The sequence below is a fragment of the Melospiza melodia genome, chromosome 1 (assembly GCF_035770615.1).
Source record: "Melospiza melodia melodia isolate bMelMel2 chromosome 1, bMelMel2.pri, whole genome shotgun sequence".
Taxonomy (NCBI): Eukaryota; Metazoa; Chordata; class Aves; order Passeriformes; family Passerellidae; genus Melospiza; species Melospiza melodia.
Genome location: NC_086194.1, coordinates 99,116,548 through 99,141,855, shown reverse-complemented (window position 1 = coordinate 99,141,855; position 25,308 = coordinate 99,116,548). Strand labels below are relative to the sequence as shown.

Sequence of the window (25,308 nt, the reverse complement as noted above, 5' to 3'; positions counted from 1 at the left end):
TGAAGAGAGTTGGACAAAAGTAGGTTGCTAAAAGTAAGTTGTATACTTTCAACAACTACAAAAACATTGTATGAATTGATAAGCTCACATATGAACAAACATTGAGTAAAATTCTCAAACAATGAAAAGTAAAGATAAAATTAATATGAAAACCTTTCCATTTTCATGTTTCACTGGAAGAATTATCTTGTCAACTTACAAAAACACCTTTGTCATCATTACAGTGTTTTCCTACAAGGCACAGCAAGAATATAATTCCAGCTGTATTAATTTGTGAGTTAAGTCCACCACAGGAAGATGAGGCTGCAACACCAATCCTGTTGGCATATTGCCCACATTGTATTGTGGGGACAATCTCTTCAAAGCATAACAGATGTTATTTACTGCCCCACTCAGTTCTTACCCCTCACAATGAATTCTTGTCCCTCCACTCTAGTGTCCCCCTTTGACCTCTGGAGCAGGGTTATCCAGTGATGCATCTCTTCAGGAGTGTCGGCATTACAGTGAAGAACACGATTAGCAGTGATGATCACAAATGAATTGGGTCTATGAAAATAAATGAGAATTGAAACAGCCTTTATAATCAGCATACATACTGTTTATCTCACCCCCCATAACCATAAAAACTGTTCATCTTTTGCATTTTCTATCCAGAAAAAAACTGTTCACCTCTAATGCATCATTTAGTTATCAGCTAAAGAAAAATATTAAGTGTTTCAAAAGACTCAGTTATGTTGCATTCACACCAAAATGCAAGGGCTATGAATGGTGGGAAAGCTTACATTAAATTGCAACTTGTCATATCTCAAATTAAATCTGGGGTGAAAAAAACTTCCAAACTTTAATCAGTTTGCACGTGAATCAGAACTGTTTCAGGGTCAGATCTATTTAGTGTTTGCTTCAGTAGCTACATTAGCTAAAACAAACTACAGTATACAAAGGTCTATAGTAAAGCAGCATGTGAACATCTATTCTTTTATTTTAATGCAGTGCAACCCAATTTACAGAGAATACAATCTATTTTTAATGAGTCTGGCTTTTACCCAATCCTACACCAGGATTCACTGAAGCATGAAGAACTAGTCCAAGAGAAGTGTGCTGATGGCTCTCTGGATCAGACAGGCAGGTTCCTAGGTCTACAATGCTTGCTTTAACCCTTTACCATTAATTTTTTTCATCTGGAGCAAACCCCCAAAATGGACATAAAAGACAAGACTAAAAAATCCATGTGAAAAATGTTTACAAGATAAAAACTTACTGCATTAACATAATGCAGGAGAAATGGTAATTTAAAATTGTGAAAGCTCTGGACATTTCTGTTGTATGGTTTAGGAAACCTGAGCTTGTAAATTCACTGTTACTTCTGGTATCAGTATTTTGGCAGGCCAAGGACAAAGCACTAACTTAAAAACAGCTGTTTTCCACATGTACACAGTGAGGAGGAAATGGAGTGAGCTCCTGCAGTTCCCATAACACCTCACATTCAGTAACCTTATAAACCAGTTGTAATCTGAACCCAGATTACCTTTTATTTCCCTTAAAACCACTGGTAGTTCAAGAACTAAGAATAACCTGACATTTTTGTTGGTTTTTTATGCTGCACTGACTTCTTTGTTATAAGACATTTTTATTCTGAGGAAACAGTTTTCATCCCTGAAGAATACAACATTCATGAAGGAGAAGCTGAACAGAAAAAAAAACATTAAATTTTCTGCCTACTACATTACTAAGGAACTCAAAAATCAGCCGTTCTTTTTTTTTTTCAGGAACATTACTTGTATAAATGAACGAAATATGTAATCTTCGAATTTTGGATCACTTTAGGAGCTGAAGAATTCTGGTATGAAGCAGTGTCATGGAAATCACTGAAGCCCCCCCAAAAAGGACCATCATTCTTACTCCATATTTAACATGTGGTGTTTAGTGCTATGAAAAGGGAGGCAATAATGAATCTTTTTAATACATGGTTGGCCAGTAGACTAAAGCTTAAAGTGTCTGATTTTGGCTAGAGACAGGAGAAAAAGAAAGTCACCAGGCAAGGTTCTGACTTACCTATCTGGATTGTCAGCAGCACAGACAGAATCAATTAGTCCTACATCGAGTGTACCCTATAAACAAATATCCAACCAGAAAATGAGGAAGACATTCACTGTTACATTTTTCACAGTACTCTTCTGAGAAACAGGAGAAGGAAGCAGCAGCTTTGAAGCAAAATGAACTGCAGGTTTAGGCATTAGTTTCTCCTAACCATTAAAACTGCTGAGGGGAAAAGTAAGAGACTTGGATGAATAGATACAGTAAAAGATTATTTGTAGTTAGGATGGAGGCAGCTCAAAACCTGCTCTTTTCTGTGCTTCCAAACATGCTTGAATTTTTCACTGAAAACTGCCATCCCATAGAAATGGTATCCTCTCAAAACAAACTTCTAAAGCCATTAAGCAGAAGTTTTTGTTTTCCTTTGCTTGATATTAGGTTCCAGATGTATTCTATTTATTACCAATATATACTGTACAGAATGAAAAATGCAGGATCAGAGAAATCTCAAATTTTTAACTCTTGGGTTTTTAATTTACTCCCTAACAATATCTTTGCAGAATTTCAAAATCAAGCATACACACACTGTGATGTGATAAGGAAGTGGACCAGAAAAACTACCCCCAAAACCAACAGTCATTTTTCATCAAGGTGAATGATGGGAGAGGAATCAGAAGTCACACTCTCTCTTTGTACAGCTACAGGACCAAAGACATGGGAGCTCTAGCCAGTGTCACAGCTACCATCACGTTTAAACTAAGTAGGTTGTGAGTCTCAGAGGCTGTGGCCACCACAGTGGCCCTGTTTCCTAAAAATATTTGGTTTGAAAAGTTCTTCAGATTTAGACTTACCACAGCATTCTGTGGATTTGCCTGCTCATCATGCATCTCCCGGATCTCCTGCTCTGTGGACGCATGGACTTGACTCAGTACACTGAACCACTGGCTGGGGAGAGAAAGGCAGCAGTGTAAGTAAAATTTTGGCTCTGCACAAGCCTTCTGTCACCTTTGTTCTGCAGAGATGTAGCAGGTTCTGCAGGTTTTTGTAATTGCTTAAGATTTCTTTTGTCAACAGGCATAAAAGCAGCAAGGCTTTATGTCAGTTCAAGCAACACTGGGTGCAAGCAGCCGCTCCAGATCTCCCATCCAAGCTTGTGTCATATCCTTCTTCCTGACAAAAAGTACCTTGTACACCAAGTGGCATCTCTGAAAAACTGCTGTAAGCACACTGAAACATCTGAGTGCTTGGAGAATCTTTGTTACAAATTTCACATTTCATCTGGAATAAAATACATTCCTAGCTACACACAAAGCCTTTAATAGGAATCTCAGCCTTCAGATTATAAATTGTGCTGCAGATTATAAATTGTCACTGATAGCAGGCTGGTAGTAATTCCTTACAGTGATACTTCTGCAAAGACCACCAAAGTCCACTGAGCTCTCTGTAGAAGCACAACAGAGAGGGAAAAAAAAGAATAAAACCCCCAAGGAAATACCTCTACAGTTTTTGTTCTCTATGGAGCACTGAAAAATCCAGCTGCCAGAAGGATGAGCAAATTCGTGCCACTCCAGTGGCACTGTACAGATCCACAACAGGAAAAGTGCCAGGAAGGTTTCCAGTGCTTCAGCCCCTAGTCCTGAGCAGCAATTGCAGATGGATTTAATTCCAACCACACCTTTGGCTTCTGGGAAACCTCAATCCTTCTGGCACTTGTATATGATAAAGCTCAACTGCTCTAAGGAATCCCACTGAAATCTAAGGGCAGAGCTTGGCCTGTTCAACAGGTTCCTGAATGCCATTCTTTGAGATATGAATTTGCCATTCTAATGAAAAGCACCTGGGGCCAAGTTTTCAAAGGGATCAAAAGCCCAGCCTTTAAAACAGACTCCTCACTTTGCTGCAGAGGCTCCTCCACCACCATGGGGTTGAAGAAAAACTCAACCTACTGCAAAACTACTGGACTTAAATACAAAGTTATCTTTGCAATTGCTTTTAGTCACGGAATTTTTGCCTAGAATACTGAAAAGCTGCTTCCTTAACTCCAGCATTCAGAAACCAACTGTTCCCCCAAAATGTAGATTTCTGGAAACTGAACTGCTAAAATAGCTTGAGAAAAACTGTGTAGGCTGTCAAACAGTACCAGCACTGCTATATTCCAAATTCTTTTTATCAGCTCACGCTTTTATTAGAAACAGTGCAAGCAATGAAGAAAAATGAAGATTGAGAGTGCCAGACCATAAAGCAGACGAGAACATATTTAGTTCTGATTCTTTTTTTAAGACTCAGAGACACCCACAGAGAGGCTGTACTTAACACTTTGCTGTATGTAAGGCAATGGCACAAAAAAAGGAGAGAAGCTGTCATCTAGAGGGGAGGATCCACCAGCTGAAGTAAAGCTGAAACTGAAGTAAAGAAACTGAAGGAAGCTAAGCCTCACCAATCAAAAGATTCCCACAAATTAAATTAATCTTTCCTTTCTGGGCTCAGGAATTGCAAATGTATTTCAAGTGAACCCTCTATTTCAATATTAAAACATAAAAACAAAAAAAAAACCAACTTCATACCACTGTATGTACATTTAGTGATAATTTATGGATGGATTTTAAAGAACAATTCAGAGTTTTCCTGATTTCATTTAATCTTTGTGTAAACAATGAAAATTAAATGAATCATGGCACTTTGCAAAAAACAAAGGCAGACTTTATTTTTGCTTTTTTCCCTCTCAGGACCCCCTTTGTTTTTCAGCTGAGTCCCAGAACACAGAAATAGGGAAGAAGGCTAGGGATTTGAAAGGAACAAACCCTCAGCAATAGCTGCCCACTGAAGCATTACTTCTTCAATAATAGTAATACCTCTTCTGGGAGGAAGAGGATGTTTTTCTTGGTTTTTCCCCTAATTTGAACAAAAAGCAACCTCAGATCCTGATCTAGGCCAGGTACAAAATATTTTTCCAATAGCAGATGTGGACCAAACACAGCCCAATGATTCAGACTTCACTTTTCACAATGCTTTGTTAACAAGGCTTTGACTTAAGCCTGTCTGCAAATCCTCACACATCTTCCTCATTAAGTCTTCTGGGATGAGTGAGAAAAAGGAAACAGGAAATACACTGGCAAAAGGTAATTTAACCTGGATGGTTTGTTATTCTTACTATACACAACAAGGGTGTATAGTGTCTCCTCCTCCATCTTTAAGAAAGAAATGAAGGAGATGCATGGCAACAGACAAGTCTGTGTGCTGATAATTGCTTATTGGTCCCTAGGGCACCTACACGAGTCTGGTAGAAGAGACTTTAGCTAAGCCTCCCTTTTAAAATATGCTTACATCCCACAAGAATCTTAACAGTAACTGCTAGAAAGCTCCTAAGTCATTTCAAGGATAACTTTAAGGATACCAAAAAAAACGAGGATGGATTTTGCGTTGCTACATCTGCATCTGTACTCAGATGTAGGAGGGCATTCCACCTTTGCAAAGAACAGAATACAAAAGAACTTTTGAGGCTTCTGAGCAAAGTAGCTCAAGCAATGTTGACAAAGGCACGCTGTATTTTGGCCTTGGGGCAGCAAGGCAATGGGTAATAAGCTCTGATTACTAACTTAACTTTATTTAAATGCTTGATTTTTTAGGCAAGCATATGATTATCTTGCATGAACTGTAGCATGGGGATTTTTTTTAAAGATGCTCTAAACTGATTTTTTTTAAAGATACTCTACAACTGATAGGACAAGTCAGACCTGCTCCTCACCCACCTGCCTCCCCCATGGTTAGATATGGATCCTTTAGCAACGAAAGCAAGACCCTTTTGAGGTATGCAGAAAGGGAAGCACTCTCTTACATACTCCTCATACATGAATATGCTTTTGCTCTAAAATACAGTGACTGCATTACAACTTCTATCTGAAAAAGTTTTAGGTTCTGCTTAAACAAACAGACCCCATCCCTAAGAACAAAATGCTTCATTTCAGACAGACTACAGGGTCTCAAATACTGATTTGATCCATGCAGCTAAACACAGTAGGGTAATCCACAAGGAAAGCATCAGTGCCTAACAAGTCACTACAGACAAACTGTATTTCAGAAAGTTGCTAGTAACACATGGCTAACAGCCAAATTCTACGCAAATTTTCATTGGCAATCCGAGTCTTCCCAGTAATTGTCTGACACAAGGTTTTCTCCTCAGCAAGCCTTTCAGAAAGTGTGTTAAATGCAACGTGTTTGACACAGCCTAAATATTTTGTGACAGTGCTCAAACAAATTAGTGACCAGCCAAAATCAGAATGGTACAGAGGTTAAAAAGGGAAAGAAAAGCAAAAGAAGATAGACCTGATGATTTTCATACCTTGCATCCTCAGGAGATTCAGCAATTAAGTGGTAGGTCCTATCACTCATTATTAGATCAATACCATTTTCTTTGCCTGTATTATCAACAATCTCTCTGAAAGAAAGGAAAACACCAATATTGAGCATTACAGATTATCAACATTTTGAAAATTATGTTCTGCTGAGAAGCTCACAAACTATTGATACTTAGAATAACAACAGTTTTCATCAGGTTGATTTGCAAGACTCACAATGTGATTTATCAGTATTAGTTTGCCAAACTACAGCTGTGTTTTCTGCCCACACAGTTCAAATATTCAAACTGCTATGAATGCCACTACACCAATGTGACCATTCTGTTACCATTTTACCAAGAACTAAGGAAAAAGCAAAGCATTATCAAACCCTGAGAGAGGCAAAGATAACTGAGGGAAGAAATGGATATATTTCTGAATGGACTGCATAACCAAGTGATTTTTGGAATTCTAAAAGAAAGCTGCTGAAGATTAAAAACTGAAAGCAAACAAAACCTGGATTAGTGATTCTGTGTGGTTGTGAGTCAGCACAAGGACAATTCCAAACATGACCTCCAGGAAAATCTGAGCACTCATCTGCTGAAAAATTACATATTTCTAATTTCTAATTTGGACATCTAAGCATTGATATAAAAACAACTGTGAAGGTTTTAGCAATAATTAAAGTATGACATTGGATTTCCCTGTACCTTAAAGAAATAAAGTTAATTTCCTTCTTGTTGTTTGGCTGTATTTGCCTGAAGCTTACTATTTCCTTAACTGGCTATATTTTCTAACCAGCTCAGATATTCTCATAAATCTCTGTCCTACAAACAATATATGCAAGCTCTGCATATCAGACTCATGAGGATGATCTATCTGTTATCAATACAAAACCTGTAATTTTGTACTGTTTGATTCCTTCCCTCTCAGTAACAGTGTCCAATAGAATACCTCCCTCTTCTATGTTTCAAGTGAATCAGCCTGAGATTTTTAAAATTGAACAAGGTCCCTAATAGAGAGTGGTGAAATGCATGAGTTGCACTATAGGTAAGGAATGCACTCAGTAAATATTAACACTATCTAGAAAAGCTATTGTTTATTTCTTATGAAACAGAATTCTTTAAATACATGTACCCTTTCTTTTAGCTAATTTATAAACAAATAGTCATTGATTGAACCTACAGTTCAAACTAGGTTCAGCAACCTTTGTCTGATAATTTTAAAGTATGTGCAGCAAAGAACATCTATAGAACACAGCCAGTGAAGCAATGAGGTAACAACAAAAAAAAAAGAATGAATGATTAAATGTATTAGAAAAAGATGCTAAATAAATGCTATGGAACATGAGACAGAGTCAAATTGAGTTTTAACAAAAAATTCAAAAAGGTAGGATCTTCAGCTTCTATTCAGAGATTTACTTGACTGCCAACAGCTCAGTATTTCAGTAGCAAGTCAGGATTCTCACTGAAACTCTTTTATGTCCTACTTGAAATCAGGCTCAAGTCAGGATTGCCAAAGAAAAGATGAATCAAATATTTAAATTTAGTTTAAACTCTCTGTTAAAGTAACAAACAAATTGGATAGTTGCAGATTACAAGGCACAGAGTGGAACTGAGTGTTACTAGCCATTTCTGTTTCTCTCTACTTTGGATGAAAGCTTAGGTACACTTTATAGAGAAAAGAGACAACTAATGTTAGCACACTTTAATTTTTTAAATTAGGTAGATAATCCTAAATTGTTTAGAAAGAAAAAAGCCATCCAGTAGAAAATTCTTTTTTCTGTGTGCTTTGGGAAGCGTAAAATTCTAAGGCTTAAGGAACTTCAGCTAACAAGGCATAAGTTATTAGGTTTAGCAATCTTGTTTTTTTAATGAATATATGCATTTTAAAGACTTTTCTACACTACCACAATTATTTAAAGCATGAAAAAAAATCTAAATACATACAGAAGATTCAGCTTTGACCCAGCAAACTTCAATATACTCAAGGCCTTTTAATTCCACCCTCTTCATTCTGGGTTTGCCTGCAGCTACAGACCTGGCCACATGCCCCAAACTGCCTTGGGAATCATTACAGACTAAGTAGGGCCTCTAGTCTGGGAGAAAGCATAGATGGGCTCATTACAGCAGCATTTTTCTGAAGTATTTGGCACTGGCTTAGCTCTGGAGCACTCTCTAGACTTAAGAGAGAGCCAACTAAGGACAACACTTGCTTTCACTAACTTCACCCCACACACTCTCCTGCTTGCACTCACACAATTTGTAGGCAGGGCACTCAGTGCCTTCCCAGACTGAGCCCCAAGTACTGCTTAGAAGGAACCACGGCTAACATAAAACTGTGTAAACCTACTTGGCAGTTCGGACATCCATGGCACCCTTTAGCTTTTCTTCACTGTCGTTTTCAAAGTACATCAACTTGGACTGTCTGAGAACAAACCATCTTTTCTTCCAGTTCCTTCTGGAAAGCGTAGATGATCCACCCCCCTTTTTGTGAAGCCAGCCCTGCTTAAGTGCTTCCTGCTTAGAACGAAACCACAGGAAGGTCTCATCTTTCAGGACACACCAGCGTCGCTTCCATGTGTTGATTAAGCCACCTGGCAAGAGACACAGATGTGGGTTTACATGCAGTGAAAACAAACAGCTGTATCGTAAAACAGAGGCTGTGAACAGCACCAAAACTGGAAGGTGCTGACCAACAACACTGCAGTTGAACTGAGTGTCTGCTGTAAGCCACAAAACCTCAGTTTTGCATATCCTTATGGCCACCAATATTGTTGTCAATCCAAACACCCTTAAATTATAAATTGTAGTAAGTCTCTGTATTACAAAAATATAGGAAACATACATATAATTACATTTATATATACATATCTATAATAATAAATTACTGAAAAGTCTTGCTGCACATGAGACTGATCTTTAAGACTGTTTTCAATGTATTTCAGTGATAATCTAAAAAAAATCTAGTGTTAAGCTCTTTCCTCTCTTCAGGTTATTAGGAGGTAACAATGTTCAACTCAAAACCACAAAACCCAACAAGGCTATGTTTAGAGCAGGAAATACACCAGTGTGAGCTCAGTCACACCAAAGTGTGGCCATACAGTACATACATGCACCTTTTGCACTGGAGTTACAGCACAGTCATAAAAACCTTAACCAAACTGATATGCTCCTCTCATCCCACAAAAACTGACTGCTAGCTATGTCAGAAAGTAAGGGCTGTGCTACTGCCAACTGCATTATTCTTCACACAAACATTGTGTGTGTACACTCATCACTGCTCCTATACCTAAATAAGGCATATACTACAGTGATGAAATCATAAAAGGATCCAGCTAGATTACAATTTGCTATCAAAAATCAAAAGATAAACCCAAGAATTTTAAGCAGAGAACTCCTGTGTATATTCTTTCACAGTCTCTCACACCCCTTTGCTACAGGTAATCTTTTTCATGTCTTCCATATCCAAAGTGGAATTTGACTAAGTTCAGTAAAATTGGTCTGCAATGTAGAATGCTGTCTGTGTTACAAGCTTTTGACAGCAGGAATCAGCTTTCCTGAAAATTTGATACAATTTGATTTGTGAGTTATTTTTCTCTATGTATACTGAATATTTCATTGTTTGTGAGACAGCAAAGATGTAAGATGAAACAGAGGCAGCCCAAAATATTGATCTTTTTTTGCAGAGGGGAACATTGCTAGATATAAGCCACTGCAAGTAACGTAACTTGAGAGTAGCTCAAATTAAATACAGTCACTTTTCCATCACCCTTTGAAAAATGAGAAAATAGCTTAACTTTACAGGAATTGGGATTGTAATACACAATAAATGTTTCTGGTTATTTTGTCTATTTATCAAATTCTGATTCATCCAGTACCTTTCATGTACAGAAAACTGTGAAAGTAGGGCAGGCTGACACAGCTGTAGACTGAATCCCTCCTGTAGGAAAGTTCATCATCTGTATCAAACCTGGAGTCAAAATCTTCTTCGCTGTCTTCAAACTACACAAGAAAGTAAAGAAAGGTCATAATCTCTCAGGAAAGAGTTTAGATCAAGTTGGTTTAGAAAAATCTAGCTAAAACATTTTATTATATATTGGAAGGTTCCTCGTTGGTTTTCACCCAGCTAACAAAGGAAGGAGTAAGTTTCAGCTTGAACTGTTTGATTACACAATAAATCTGAGTAAAAGCTTTGTACAGGCTCAGGAAAGTTATCCCTTTGCAAGAGTATGGTCAGGGTAGGCTATCCTGTGCTACCTGCCCCTGTCACTGAAGTGCTGTGGGGAACAGCTTAAAAATGTATTGAAAAGGAAACCTTGCACAAGCTGTGGTACTAGATTTCCCTCACCCCAGAAAGTCAGAATTTCTGTTCTGTATCTGACACACATCCAGAGTCATGCAGCAGGGTTCATCTTCAACAGAGACATTGAAAGTGTTTTCTCCTCAGGCAAGAACTGTCAACTTATCCCAGCACCTACAATGGCTCTTGGAAAGCTTATCACTGCCTCAAATGTAGTAGATATTATATCATTAAACTTTTCCTTCTAAACAAGTCAGTGTTCCTGAAATACATTTTCACTTTCCCAATCACATAGTCTCACAGAAACACTGGCTGAGTGGTAGAGAAAATCATATTCTTTCAAAAATATTTGTAGAAGGAAATCACAGTATACTCAGTAAACAGCACTGAAAAATTTCTCTGCAGAATGTGTGTCTGCCTCAGTAATTTAAACATTTTCCATTGTGTGAACTTTACTCTCCAAATAATCTCAAAATATACCTGGCACATTAGGGACTTCTGCAAGCATCTTATTCTTCAATACTCTTGCAACTTACACACATAACTAAATTTAGTTTTCCTGAAATTAATACCCCAACATGGTACCTGGTACCCCAACTCCAAACACATGCACACAGAAAAACTTCGCTGTGCACTGATCTCCTCACCAAGTAACACACAGTGCTGCATTAAAGCAGTTAAAACCACGTCTGTGCAAAAGCCCAGGACTGCAAACAGCACCTGAGCAGCCTCTGACTCTAATGCACTCACCCCAGTGGCATCTAGATGGCAACAGACCACTATTTCCAAAGGTGCTCTGCGCAAACCAAGCTACACAATGTTTTCTAGGAACAGCTACAGTGAATCTACAGCTGCACAGCAGGGAAAGAAAATAATCAGAAAGCACCTATCAATTATTAGATAACATAAACACTGCTACTTACAGAAGACTGGGCTCCCTCAGAGCTGAACCGGTACGCTCCAGAGCTATTGTAGGTCCCCACGGAACACCGGTAGTCCGGTGACCACTGGCTACTGTGCGAGTTGGAGAAGGTCACACTGCTGCCAGAAGTGATAGCACCATCTTCGTAGTCGTCCTGGTCGTAATCATAGTCTCCATCAGGAGAAATAAGCTCCACAGAATTTGGGGGTCTGCAGGATACATTTTCTGGCATGCAGTAGGTGGATTCACCGCTGGAAGAGTTGTGGAGACTCACTGTGTCGTGGGCAGGAGGTATGACCATGGCGTCGCTGGCGGCAGGAATTGTTGGCACCACGGTATCATTCATGTAAGGATCCTCTTCTGAGGAATCATCGCTTGTTCTGATGCCACTGGTCCTTTGATCAGAATGGCCGTGCTCACTTGGGTTGGGCGAATCCTTAAATGCATCATCATCGGCTTCAAAGCCCTCATCTACCTCCTCCTCAGGATATGGCTGGCTGAAGTTAAAATTGGGCTTTTCACTGCAGGCATTTCCAGTCTGTTCAGCCAGCTCAGCAGGATACCCACTGCCCACAGAGAGAGACCTCTCAATGTTTCGGACACATTCGTCAATCTCATCGAAGTTCAGAGATTCCAGGAACTCCTGGGCTGCTCGACATGCTTCATCCTCCAGCCGCCGGAGCTCCTCATCACGACGCTGCTGCAGCCTCTGTAACGAAGCCTCTGTCAAGGACAGCTCCTGCTGCTTCTTCACGCGCTGCAGATCTTCGATTTCTTTTTCCAGACGCAGGATTTCTTCCACCTGCCTGCTTTCTTTCTGCTTCTCCACCTCCTGCTTCAGTTCTGCCTCCTTCTGAGCTTTCTGAATGGCAGCCAGTTCCTGCTTCTTTCTCTCTTCTTCAGCCTGCATAAAAATAAAATGAAACAAAATCAAGTTAGGTTCCTAAATGCAAGCTTGTTTTTAAAAATCTATTTCTAAAGCTCCATACTCCACCATGCTCATTCATTTAAAAGCAGCCCTGTCTTCACATCAGCAAGAAATGAAAAGGAAAGGAAAAGAAACAAACTAAAGCATGATTACATTTGCTCAGAGATAGGTGAGCAGAGGAAGTTCAAATATGTGCAGAAAATTCAATCTTTGTTGGAAATTAAGTGAAGCATCAGGTGAAAGAAATTTCCATGCAAACTATATTGAGTTTCCTTTGGCTTTATCTGCCAGCTCCTGTAATTAGTTTAGTTTTAATGCTACAGGTACCTTTTATTTTTTTAATTGCTGGGTTGAGATACTCAAATAAACAGGGTGGCTGAAAGCATTAAGAATGTAATTTACCTGCTGGGCAAGACGCTCTGCTTCTTGCCTTTGTCTTTCCCTAAAAGTGAGTGAAGAAAAAAAGTCAGTCAATCAAGCTCAACATAAGCTCATGGCATTCCTTTGCTATGGCAATAGCTCAGCTTACAGAGATCATCTGCCACCTGAAACAGACAGCCAAAAATAAGATCACAACAAATATGTTTGTGACTATGAAACCACCATGATAGCCATATATGTCTTTTAGTAAAAGCAGCAAAGGTTTCCAAAATCTCTTGTTCAAGAACAGCCTGAAATAAAGGCTTTCAGACCAACACCTAACAAGGCAAAGGCAGGACAGTGATATAAGCCAGACACTGCACCTTTCTTCCTCCTCTCTTCTCCTTTCCTCCTCCTGTCTCCGCTTCTCCTCCAGTCTCTCCCTGTAAAGACGCCGAGCAAGCTGGCCTCGCCGCTGCTTCTGAAGGACTGTGGCTGCTTTCTTCAGGCACAGGAACTTCTTCCTGCCACTGAATGCTCTGTAGTTCTTCTGTATCACAACCACATAGTAGAGAACCTTTCTGTACCGCTTTCTGGGGGGAGAAAAGAAAGAAGCAAATTTGTAATGAAACAGTTGAGAGGGATCTTGCCTCGGTGACCTGCAATAGTGAGCCCGTGATAGTTCCAGCTCTGTGCTAGCTCCCCCACTGTTCACCTTCTTGTCCCTTTGAGAAGCAAGATTCTCTCATTTCTTGACAGCACCCTGTGTGTCTTCATTAAGGAAATGCACATGTCTTACATGTTCTTATGCCCCTGCCAAGGAGCTGCTGAAAGACAGTTCTGTGTGTGTGCACACATGCAGAGAAAGAATATACAGAGCCATCCCACATCTCTGAAAAGAAAGACCGTGCATAGCAAGACAGCTGGCATAAAAAAAAAGGATATTGTTTTTAAGTAACATACTGGTCAGAATATAAGAAGAGGACTAATAAGCACATGAAAAGAAATTACCTCATTATGCAAACAAGCTTCCTTAAACTATTCTCAACTGACTTATAGAAAAAGCAGAGAAATAAATAAATGGGATGAGCAACTCCACCTAACACATAATGCATGAAGCCAGGCAATCAAGTCAAACATTAATCAGAAACACAGATTCTTCATCTCCAAGAACCAAATGGATTAGTTTTATTTTCCTTCTGTTTTCTTACCATGAAGAAGCAAAGATAAATCAGGATCTCAGATGGTGACTTGGGGCAGCCCCACTAGGTGCCATCCAACTAGAGTTCCTACCATGGCTCTAATGCCATGATACAATCAGATAGATTCTGGCTGACTTCCAAATTTCTGCATTGTCCTATTCATTATATTAAAACAATTCAAACTTTGCATTATTCATGAGTATTTTTAGCTGCTGTTTTCAAAAGCCACTTACAGAATTTGAATGCCTGGCCCCTACAAAATTGAGAATTGTGTCAGAAGGATTTAACTTCTTGACAACTCATCTATTTATTTCCAATCCTTACTATTAATATCCTCATGCTGTCACTCACCGGGCTGCATAACCTAAGATGTGCGCTCGGATGATCATCGCTGCCTTGGTGACTTCTGCTTCCCGCTGCTTCTCCAGCTTGTGCTCTAAGGACTCCCGCAGAAACACCTGCAGAAGAAAAATTCTGACTTAACAAATTTTGGTGAGCGTCATATTTAAGGAAGAGCCAGATCAGTCTAAGCAGCAAGCCTCAGCTTTGAATTCAGAGAAAAATGTACTATTTCCTCAGCAGAAAAAAGAAAAACAAAATGTAGTCCTCTTAAAAGAAAACACCTGCAGATGATCCTCTGACTTTGGATTTCAATGGGAAGGGTCAGATTACTCTATTGTAACTTTTAATTAGGAGCAGGGTTTTTCCAAATGTAACACAATTACTGGATTCATTAAACAGCCTTTCCCACCAGAGTAACACAGGCCAAAGAAGCTGCAGGGCTTAGCATGAACTTTCTAATCAGAGGGGCAGAAATACCACCCTGACAATTTACATTTTTCACAGGGACATCAGGCTCCACAACCCCTAACAAGGCTTGCAGTTTCCAAAGACATTGCTACAGGACTGCAGAAGTAGGCAGAAGTGAGAATGCCTTCATGTTCATGTGGGCTCGACTGTGTTTCTTCCTGATATTACATGGAGAGAGTGGCTGGGGCCAGACCCCCACCAGAGCTGGCCACCCTCCCACAGACAGAATGCTTCCCAGGCTCTCTTCCAAGCACCAACCTGGACCATTCACCTAGTGCCTCTCAGAGGAGCCTTAGCACATACATTGACATAAACTGAGCTAACACAGCCTATTTTGCCTTAAATGAGTAAAACTGCTTCTCCAGTCAAGCAGGGGCATGGGGGAGGTGGCTTCCCTCTTCCGCCTGCCTTGACATCTGCTCTTTACCACACGCTCACACAGTGGTGAGCTATCTGCTGTCAGCGCTTTTTCCAGCTCTTCTCAACTCTTCTTTTCTAAAGGCCAAGTATGATGGTGTCAGCTATGGGTGACAACAGCCTGGCATGCTGCTGCCTCACACATGGGCAGCTGGAAATAGCCAGTTCAGTGACACTTTGATAATGTGGGATGAGAGCCAGGCTGCACACCATAGCATGGGGATGAGGAAAGCTCATGGACAGGGTGGGCTCTGCTAAGGGAGGAGGGCTGCAAAGACACATAAAAGCAGGAAGGCATCTTTGAAGTGCTGGGTGTTTTCTCTTGATGTGAAAAAAAACCCCAAAACCCAACCAAAAAATTTCACATACCCCCCTACCCCCCTCCCAGAAAAAAAAAACAAACCAACAAAACAAAACAAAACAAAAAAAAAAAACAAAAAAAAAAAAAAACAAAAAAAAAACCAAAAAAACAAAAAAAAAAAAACAAACAAAAAAACAAAACAAACAAAAAAAAAAAACCAAAAAAAAAAAACCAAAAAAAACCAAAAAAAAAACCAAAAAACCAAAAAAACCCCAAACAAACAAACAAATTAAAAAAAAAAAAAAAAAAAAAGAAGCAAAAAAACAACAAAAAAACCAACAACCCAGAAACCAAACCCAGTGGGTTTGGTTTTGACTTTTGGGGGTGTTCACAGCAAAATAAGCTGATTTTTCTCTGTGTTTACATGGAAAAACAGCCCATCATCAAAGCCAAAGCAGCTCTCAAGGACAGGCACAGTTGTGAGTTTTGAACAAAGCTAGAAAGGGACTTTCTAGTACAAGTTACCCAAGAAACAGAAACAGAAAAAGTCTCACAGAAAGACTCTAAGTCACAATGCCAGTGCCACACTGGGCAGCTCTTTCTATATGAAGTTTTCCCTCAGGGAAAAAGCCTTTTCTTTCACACAGTGGGCAATCTTTCTTTACTTTACACACAAACTTTCAAAAACACAACAAAATTCTTTGGAAAAGCATTCAGCTACTTCTGGGACAAGAAAAGCAGATGTTAAGCTCAGACTAATGCCTTTTCCTGACCAGGTGCATTGCAGAATGAGATATTAAAGACAAGGAAAAAAAATCATACCGAAGCCAAATCATTGCAATGCCATTATTATCCCTCTAAAATAATATTGGGGCAGGATAGTGCCTCATCCCATGTTCAGTCTGAAAGCAGTGTCCTCTTGTGTTCCTCTGCTGTTTATGCAGTCTCACAAGTGCACAGGCAGCTCCTGGGGGAGGATGAGCCCAGGCCACAGTAAGGGAAGCTACAACAGAGTTCTGGCTCCTGCTGAGGTCCTGATGAGAAGTTGATAAAAAACTATTTCTGATAAACATGTGTCCCTGAGATGCCAAAGCACTCTCCAGGGTCCATGCATAAACACTGTTAATATGCTACATCTGAAATAGACTGGGATGCACAGCCCAGCTCTGCAGCCCAATGCCATCACTGTGCTGTTTGGGAGCCACTGGCTACAAAAACGGGATGGGAGATGACATCAATTGCCATCAAAATATTTCAGATTATTTCTTCCTTCTTACAGCAACTGTAAGACGATTAAAACAACTTTCCCAATGCAAATCTAAGAGTCCTTAAGCATACAGAGGAAGAGAAGAAATCCTTCCAAACCATCCAGTTGTGGGGAGAAAAGGAAGAACATTTCCTACAGAAATCAAATTTTACAAAATATATTTGCTGCCTTATGGTACTAAAAAGTGTTTTTAAAAAGTTTTTTGTACTTAGGAGATCTCAAATCCTGAAATGGGGAATCTTCTCCCAAGTCTGCAACGCTTTCATATCATTTGCTGAAATCTAAGAGCACAAATCACCAGCTGCTGTCTATAATCAAGCTTGCAAAATGAGCACATAAAAACACATGGATTGTTTTATTTCTCAAATTAAAATTTGTTTCTTTAATTTATTCTAAAGTAATTCGATTTTTTTTTTCCTTTAAAGAAAAAAAATGTGGGTGAAGGTCAGGTTCTCTGGTAGAACACACATCAAGATCTAATGTACCTCTGGAAAAGACTCTCAGACTAGGATGGCAAACACACAATTCTACCATGTGAATGCTGGCTAAAACTCTTCTCCCTGATTTCTGCCACTGAAGAGGTATTGGTTAGGTCAGTTTACTAGTATGAGTGGAGCTCCCTGCAGAACAAAAGTGTTTCCCCATATGTTCCATACTTCTAAAAAAATGAAAAAATCCAAATACCACATTTTAAGTTCTGATCCTGACCAGTGCTACCACTTGTGAGCAGTGACAGAAAATTCAGGTGGACTCTTTCTCTGTGACTGAAATCTCCAGTCAGTTTCTAAGTGCCTTAGACAGCAAATTCCTCAGCACAACCATTAATTGTTGCTTTAGGAGTTTCAAGAGCACCAAGAGGCAGGCGCAGCTTCTTTAAAGGCCAGAAGTAATTGCTGCAGAATTACATCTCTGCAGCTGTGCAGTCTAAATCCTGTCCCCTCAGCCTTGTATATGCACCAGCACCACAATGTGCACAGTCAGGTTATTTTACCTTATTTTTTCCAAGCTGCCATTCAGTGCTTGTGTTGTCATACAGACGAAGTAAGACGGCACATTTCTCATTTATATCTTCAGGGAGAGTTAAGTTTCTCATCAGGACTTTATACCTGGCAACCAAAAAGTATTTATTGCTTCATTTAAGAGATTAACTTCTATTTTTACCATATGATTATTTTTACTTTTATTCCTCAACATGGGAATATTGACTTACACTTGAAGTCCACGAGTCAGGGTGTTTACCTTTTATAAAAGTCTTGAAAGGGCCTCCTGACTGGGAACCCAGCCCTCCGGATCCTGACCGTCTCCAGCATCCCAGAATAGCGCAGCTGGTTAAGCACCACGGTCTGATCAAACTGGTCTGGCATCTGCAATGAGCACGTTCAAAACAACAATTTTAATAGCAATGCTTAGAGATGTCAGGGGAAATAAAGAAGGGCAAATTGTATGAATCTGAAATGCACAAAGCCTAATAACTGGCTACACAATGTCTTAAAGGATATTAGCAGTCCTGAGCGTATAAAAATATCTACAGAATAGAAATCATGGGGTAATTACAGAATATCATTTCCACTGACAGGACATTTACAGCCATTTAACTCATCAACTCTTTCCATTTCATGTGTATTTGTAGGCTATTGCTGGGCAGGCAGAAACAACAGAAAGAAGCACAGGCAGTTAACAGGTCAACAGCTATAAGCTTGATTATTTTGCTTCTTCAGCAATTGAATTTAAAGTCCCTGTAGAGGATTCCAAATATTGAAGATACACAAATACAAGCCATATGGATGTAATAAAAAACAAAACCAGAAGGCCAGAAAATATTCAGTTTTTAGTGTACTGACAATTATCTGCTATGGATAGGGAGGAAAGTTTGCCAGTGGTACCTCAAATCTTAAATAAGCTGTATTTAAAAGAGTTTGTCTTTATTGCTATTCTGAACAGTAGAAATACTCTCTTGTGTAAACAGACCCTCCCTGCTCATCTGAAGTAAGTTTGCCTTAGTTTGCCAGCAGTTCTTTCAGCATTGTTTTCCATTCAGAAAACAGATAACCCCACAGCCACTCGGTTATGCAATCCTGTGAATGCTGATCAGCATGGTTCTGCCACTGGGAGCCTCAGGAATGCCCTCAGCCCGTCTGAGAACCCCCGAGTCACCTGTATTTTCACCATGGTTTGAGGTAACCCAGACAGAGCCATGCAAAGCTGCTCAAGACAGCACTAATTGCTGCCTGGCAAAACAGGGGCAACCCCCACACGGAAATGCCACCACATGTAAACACACAATTTAATTCATCAGCATGAATTACCATCACCCACTTTAACCCATCAGCTGACCCTCCTGTGCAGCCATTTGCAGAGCTGGAGCACAGTGTTCAGTATTTTGCACATTCAGGAGGTGGGATTTCACAGATACAGCCAACAGTTCACACAGAGATCTGAAGTTCTTCAGCCAACAGAAGTGGCAGCAAGATCAAGCCCTGGGAAACTGTCGATCAGAGGACTGTCCTGGTATTTATTAACTGGCTTTAATCATGCCTCTTGTTCAACTTAGCAAACAAATTACTCCCCCAAATTTTAACTTGACAAATAAATTCAATGTAACAAATAAATTACACCTCCAAATTTTAACTTCATATAAAAAGTACCTTCAGGAAAGCACAGACTCAAAAGCTCATTTTAACTAACCAGTATAACCTTTTCCATCAGTGCCTTTATTCATGAAACAAAACTCTGTGTGCTAGTAGTGACACCAGAGGGAGAAAACTTGTGTGTGAAAGATGTGAACGAACCCATCTCCCTCAATGTGTTTCATCTGGATTTTGCCATGGTGAGTAAGATCTCTGTATTTCAGTGAACACTCAGCATGAATGCTTTCAGAGAGGGCATCAATCATGGCTGGTGTTGCCAGCAGGGATTCCTGGATGGCATCCAAGTGTCAGGGAACCAGCCTGGCAAAGCTGCCCTTTGCATGTCCATGCTGCCTCTTTTGGTGCAGGTGGCTGATGATGCCCGATGGGAAAGGCAGGGAATGGATACAGATGTACACACGGAAATCACAAGGAAAAGCTTTCACTTTTCACCTTGTGTAACTCAAGGCTGATGTTTGCCACAAGCAGACACAGCTCTTTTTTTTTTTTTTCTCTAACCCTAAAACAACTTTTAGTCCTTGTAGCCCTCCCAAACTTGCTGGCTCAAAAGGTGGCGTTTTTCTCAGGAGTTGCAAACACAACAGTATTTTGGTGTGCTGAGGTGGGGAGGAAGATGCATGGATGGGAGTGGGGACACACCACAGCCAGGCAAAATGCTGGTGACATGACAGATGTCTCTCTCACTAGGCAGCCTCTCCCTCTGCAAGGGAGCAGCTCCTGCTTGGAGAGACAGATGGCTGACATATCACCTAACCCTTTTATTGCCACCTCTAGGCACTTAACAAGCCAAAAGTCAGCGCCACACCTGGCTTGAAAGCTCATGTTACTGTTAAAAAAAAAAAAAAAAGAAAACAAAACTGGAGTCACAGAGGAAGAAGAAACATTTTGGTAACATTTTCCCTACACTACAGAAGTTCGAAACAGCTCTGCCCGGTCACCAGAAGGTGGAAATGTCACACAGATACCTAACTTCAAATGCAGTTTTTTAAAAAAAAGCATAAAACATTGCAAGAGATGTTAGCATGCTATCAACACAGGACAACATGGAGACCATTGCAACTTCAATCAACCACTTTAAATGCCTACGCCATCACTTTACATTACTTGCTACTTTTAATTACTCACAGACACATGAGACATTAAATTGAAGGGTCAAATCCTCCTGACATATCATTGGAATTACATCTGCAACAAGTCTGGCTGCTTTGAGAAAACAGGGTTGGTGATAAGAGATGTGCTGGACTTATCTCTTATGCTTTTCAATATGAAATACTAAAAGATTCCCCCTCTCCCCCCATAGCAGAGATGATCTCAAGCACAACTTCTAGCAGGACTCCTCACAATTAAAGAAATCAATTGCATGTGCCTTTATTGAACTAGAGTGCAAGAACTGCACATATCCCACTTCTAAACTGCAGACACATCTCAGACAGAGCGACAACCATTTCCACTTGAACACTGCTTGGTGCAGCAATGAGTTAAACCTCCAACAGTATCAAATCTCCATGCAAAGGGTTACCTGTGCAGCTGATGATCACCTTTCCCTCTTTCCTGGCGCTCCTTCAGACCTCCTGTGGTAAGCAAGCTAACTTTCCAATTGACACCAAATACAGGACAGGACCTAGCTCTGGGGTCTGCTGAATTTCTACCAGGACTGCTGTTAAAGCTTGACTTGGCTCACAAATGAACACTTGGGAAGCAATTGTCTTCTCTAGGAAAACTTCAGATAGACAGCAGAACCATGACTGATTTTGAAACAGTACATCTTCCAGAGTAAAAATCTGAAGTCATTCTGAAAACTAAGACTCCTGCAAAGTAAAATCAAATTTACTAAAGAGAAGGCAACAGAAAAGAAAGTGAACAGACAACTTTCAAAATTGTCTCTGAGATGCAATCAACTAAATTTTCAATAGATATTTCACTTTTATCATGGAATGGCAGTGCTGAACCACTCCAGCACACAAAATCACTAGAGCTAGCTAGAGTGACATCAGTCAAGTCATGTTAAGGCACTGAGCAATATCAATGTGAAATTAATAACTACAAGCCAGGTCTGTTCCACATGATAAGGGTGCTTTTTTATTGTGTTGCAGACACAAGTTGTAATTCATTATTTCCTGGATCCAAAAGTCTCCACTGCATTTGCACCAGACAGCACCAAAGCCAAGATTTCAGCATGACCTGGAGTCTCAACTGGCGAGACTTTGGTTCCTTAAGCTGCTAAATGCTTGCTCTGATCTATAGTGAGTCCCCCAAAGGGCAGAGCTTCTGCCTGAAATCACAATTAGAAGCATCCATTAGGACAGACATTTAACACCTATACATAATTTTAATAATAAAATAGTTTTTCAGATTACAGCTTGACTGAACTTTAAGAAATAACTTTTCTTTTCCTTCCCCTTTCTTTGGACAGTACCTTTAGTGAAGACCCCAAGGTCTGAATAGCACAGAGAACACAACACTTTTTCACTCCGTGCATCATTTGCACAGAAATCAATCATCTGCTGAAACACAGGGCATACCTACTTCACCCTGTGTAAATCCTTCTTCCTCCCTCAACTCCTGGCTGCCTCACCAGAGTACAAGCACAATAATGATGAATTACAGCACCCTCACAGGCTTTAGGCAGGCAGGAGGGAGTTAACAAAGAGATGGCAAGAGGGATAGGGTGAGAGGAGAGAAGGAAAAATCCCACTCCCTTGTTTTGGGATCTCCCTGTAAGAACTTGAGCAGAACTATGTCAGCTTTGCTACCGTGCCTTAAAATTGTTGATTTTCCTGGCTTGGAAAAGTCTTTTATGGAAGATACATGCAGAAAAAGAAAAGATGAAACAGACATAAAAAAGTAATTTTTAAAATTTAAACACTAGTAACTTTTTTTCAATATCTTAATTTCTTTAAATCTCCTATTTAACTCCTAAAATGAAATCCTGGCAGTTTTATTCTAGAGAAAACCAGCAGAAATTAAGAAGAGGCTAGTCTTTCTCTGCTTTTTAGGGGGTTTGGATCTAGTTTTCACATACAAATATGTATATTTTGTCAGAAACAGCAAGACTTACTAAGCAAGATGTTTCTGAAATGGCCCCCAGGGTTTTCTGATTTCAGTCAAGAGCTCCATGAGTCAAAACAAATGTCAGGCTTTCCTCACAGACAAGTTTGAAAAACGTAACTAATTTAATTTCTAATATTTCTAATCTAGCTGAACTAATATGAAGAATTCATCATGCCCCTTGCTTGCCTTTTTAAAACCAAATTATGCTCAGTGATTCTCATCCAAATGTACTGCTTGGCAGCCTTTACTGGTGTCAAGGATTCACGCCAGTAACCTGAAAGAAGTGAAAGGGAAATGCCCTTGCCTGCAATAGGGAAATGCTCTGTGACACCAGAGCAGGCAGGGATAAGGCCTGCCAAACCTGGAGACTGCAGCTGCACAGCTGTGTGCACGTCATCCCCTAGCTCCAACAAACCCTTTCGCCCCCTGCTTTTCGAGCCATCATTTCTTCAGTCATTTGCACCTTCAGGTTTGGTGACAACAGTTTATTCGACAGATTTTCAACCTCAGAATTTATGTGCTTCCAGCACATAAAGCAAGGAGCACTAAAACCTGTGCATGTCCTGCCCGAGGAGGATCAAGCCCCACTCACCTAAAAGCCTATTTCAAAGGAAGAAACCCTCTACATCTTTCTCTAGCATGTAGCCAGCGTGGAAAAACTGGAACAGGTTTGGGTTGGAACACACACAACTTTGATGCCTGCTTTGTTTTGGAAGGCATTCCCTTACTGTCCCAGAGTACCGGTGTCCAGATAAACACCATAAACATACAGGACAATAAAAACAAAGAACTTGCCACAGGTATTATTTATTTGGGATTTCTATTGTATGGCACTGGCAAGTCAAGGAATATTTCAATAAACCTGAAACAGCAGTAAGTGTTTCATATGTCTCCTGGCCTTTTTCTGTACACCCACCCCAAAAATCCATGAACAGCCTTTAAAAATTATTAACACTGCTGGTGATAACTTGCTAGAAAAAGAACATGGGTATATTGCAACAATCTTTGTGCCTCAAAGAAGTTCCACTGCAAACTCCATGCCAGATTTCCCTGCAAGCTCAGTAATGACAGGCTGGCTCTTTTTACAGTCTCTGCAGGTCTGAACCTGAAAGCACTGCATTTACCAGCAGCAATCATTTACACTATTAGCTGATCACTACAACTCCTACTGCTGCATCTGACCTGCATCACTCAGCCTGCAGCCCTGAGTATTTCAGATAAGGGACAGACTGCAAAATTAGCCACTCTCATGCCACAGGTTAGAGTTTCCTGGGCTAAAAATAGTACTGCATAGAAAGAACACTGTAATTTTAGAGGTCTTCTACTCTACCAAAACAGTTGAAGCAGGAGCCTCAATAAATGAATGTGAAAATGCTTTTGTATTTATATTCAGCCTGTCACCCAGCTTACTTTACAAGCAAGGGCATCCCAAGGACATTTTTAAGACTGCAGCCCATTTAAGAGCTGTGAGGCAGTACATTGCTACACTCACTACTTGCACTAGTGTTTAAAAATCTCAACTTGTCAAGACACTATTGAATTAGATCCATCCACAAAGATGCTGTGGTCATTTTTCAGATCCTGCTTGACTATATTCAGCAGGAAGAAGAGCTGGAAGTAGCTTCTTTGTTGGGGAAAAGACGCTCAAACGATTCTGACTGGCATGCTGAGATTTCAATGCTTTCATCAACAACGAATAAATAATAAAATCACAATTGCAGGCTATTTAATATACTTTTCACTAGTTATTGTCCCTGTACTTTTGCATTTCAATCTTTTTGTTTGGTTTGTATGGACTAAAAGCTATCCCTGAGTAAATATACAACAGCCTCTTTGTGAACCTTCCTTTTTACAAGTATCCATAATTTCTTCTGAAGAAGCCAGGATTTGCTCCCTCTCTCATATGGCCCAGAGGAATGCTAGCTACTCAGAATGACTTATTTCTTACACACTGGTTACAACTTTATGGAATAGAAATGGATCATTAAAGACACAGGCTTAAATGCTGGAGATACCAAAGTTTTCTAAGGGCATATTTAGAGCTCTGTAAGTGATTGCCTAAACTTTCAGCTGAAGTGAACCCTTGTTGTTTGAATACATTATTCAGGGCCTCCATTGAAATTCACAGCAAGTCCCATGGGCTGTTTGTCCCAGAACTGCAGGCCCATCCATGTGAGACAGGCAATTAAAAGCATTAGGGAAACAGGGATTTAAGGTTTGAAGCCTTGCTGGCAGGGTCTCAGCACACTGACAGAAGGTGTGACTCGCAGCACAGACCCCAGCTGGAACTTTTCATGGAGCCTCCTTTCCACCTGTGTGTAATCTGCTGCCATTTCATCCAAGGCTGTCCTTAGCAAAGCCTCCAGTCCCTGCAGACTAAACCCCAATCTGGCCCCATTCTCCCCACATTGTGAGCAAGCAGCAGGCTTCTGAAGAAAATCAATCAGGCTGCCTGAGCCACAGACCTACCATGAAGGAACATGCTGTGAGGGACTAATTGCAGGGACAGCTATCCTTCCTTACCAACCCCACGTCAGGACAGCCAACACCAACATCTCCATTGTTCTTTATGGCTTAAGATTTGTGCACACACCACTCCACATCTGCTGAGGCTGCACACAGACCAGCTGCAGGGAGAAACCCTGACCCTCCATGTCATCTAATAACTTACAGAGACTGAGACCTCACCCCTCTTTTTCTTTTTTTTTTTTTTTGTTTTGTTTTTTTTGTTT

The 25,308-nt window shown here is 40.2% G+C and overlaps 1 protein-coding gene across 1 annotated transcript in view; it reads right to left on the bottom strand.

The window, feature by feature from the left end:
- MYO10 (myosin X) overlaps positions 1–25,308 on the bottom strand; it is a 163,729-nt gene that overhangs the window by 11,791 nt on the left and 126,630 nt on the right. The window contains exons 20-31 of the mRNA XM_063162542.1: positions 18,117–18,241; positions 17,869–17,983; positions 14,434–14,540; positions 13,264–13,473; positions 12,923–12,962; positions 11,594–12,496; positions 10,249–10,372; positions 8,721–8,964; positions 6,374–6,469; positions 2,886–2,979; positions 2,053–2,108; positions 404–546 (exon numbers count right to left, since the gene is read on the bottom strand). Coding sequence (XP_063018612.1) covers positions 404–546; positions 2,053–2,108; positions 2,886–2,979; positions 6,374–6,469; positions 8,721–8,964; positions 10,249–10,372; positions 11,594–12,496; positions 12,923–12,962; positions 13,264–13,473; positions 14,434–14,540; positions 17,869–17,983; positions 18,117–18,241 — 2,257 coding nt within the window. The remainder of the gene's footprint in view (positions 1–403; positions 547–2,052; positions 2,109–2,885; positions 2,980–6,373; positions 6,470–8,720; positions 8,965–10,248; positions 10,373–11,593; positions 12,497–12,922; positions 12,963–13,263; positions 13,474–14,433; positions 14,541–17,868; positions 17,984–18,116; positions 18,242–25,308) is intronic.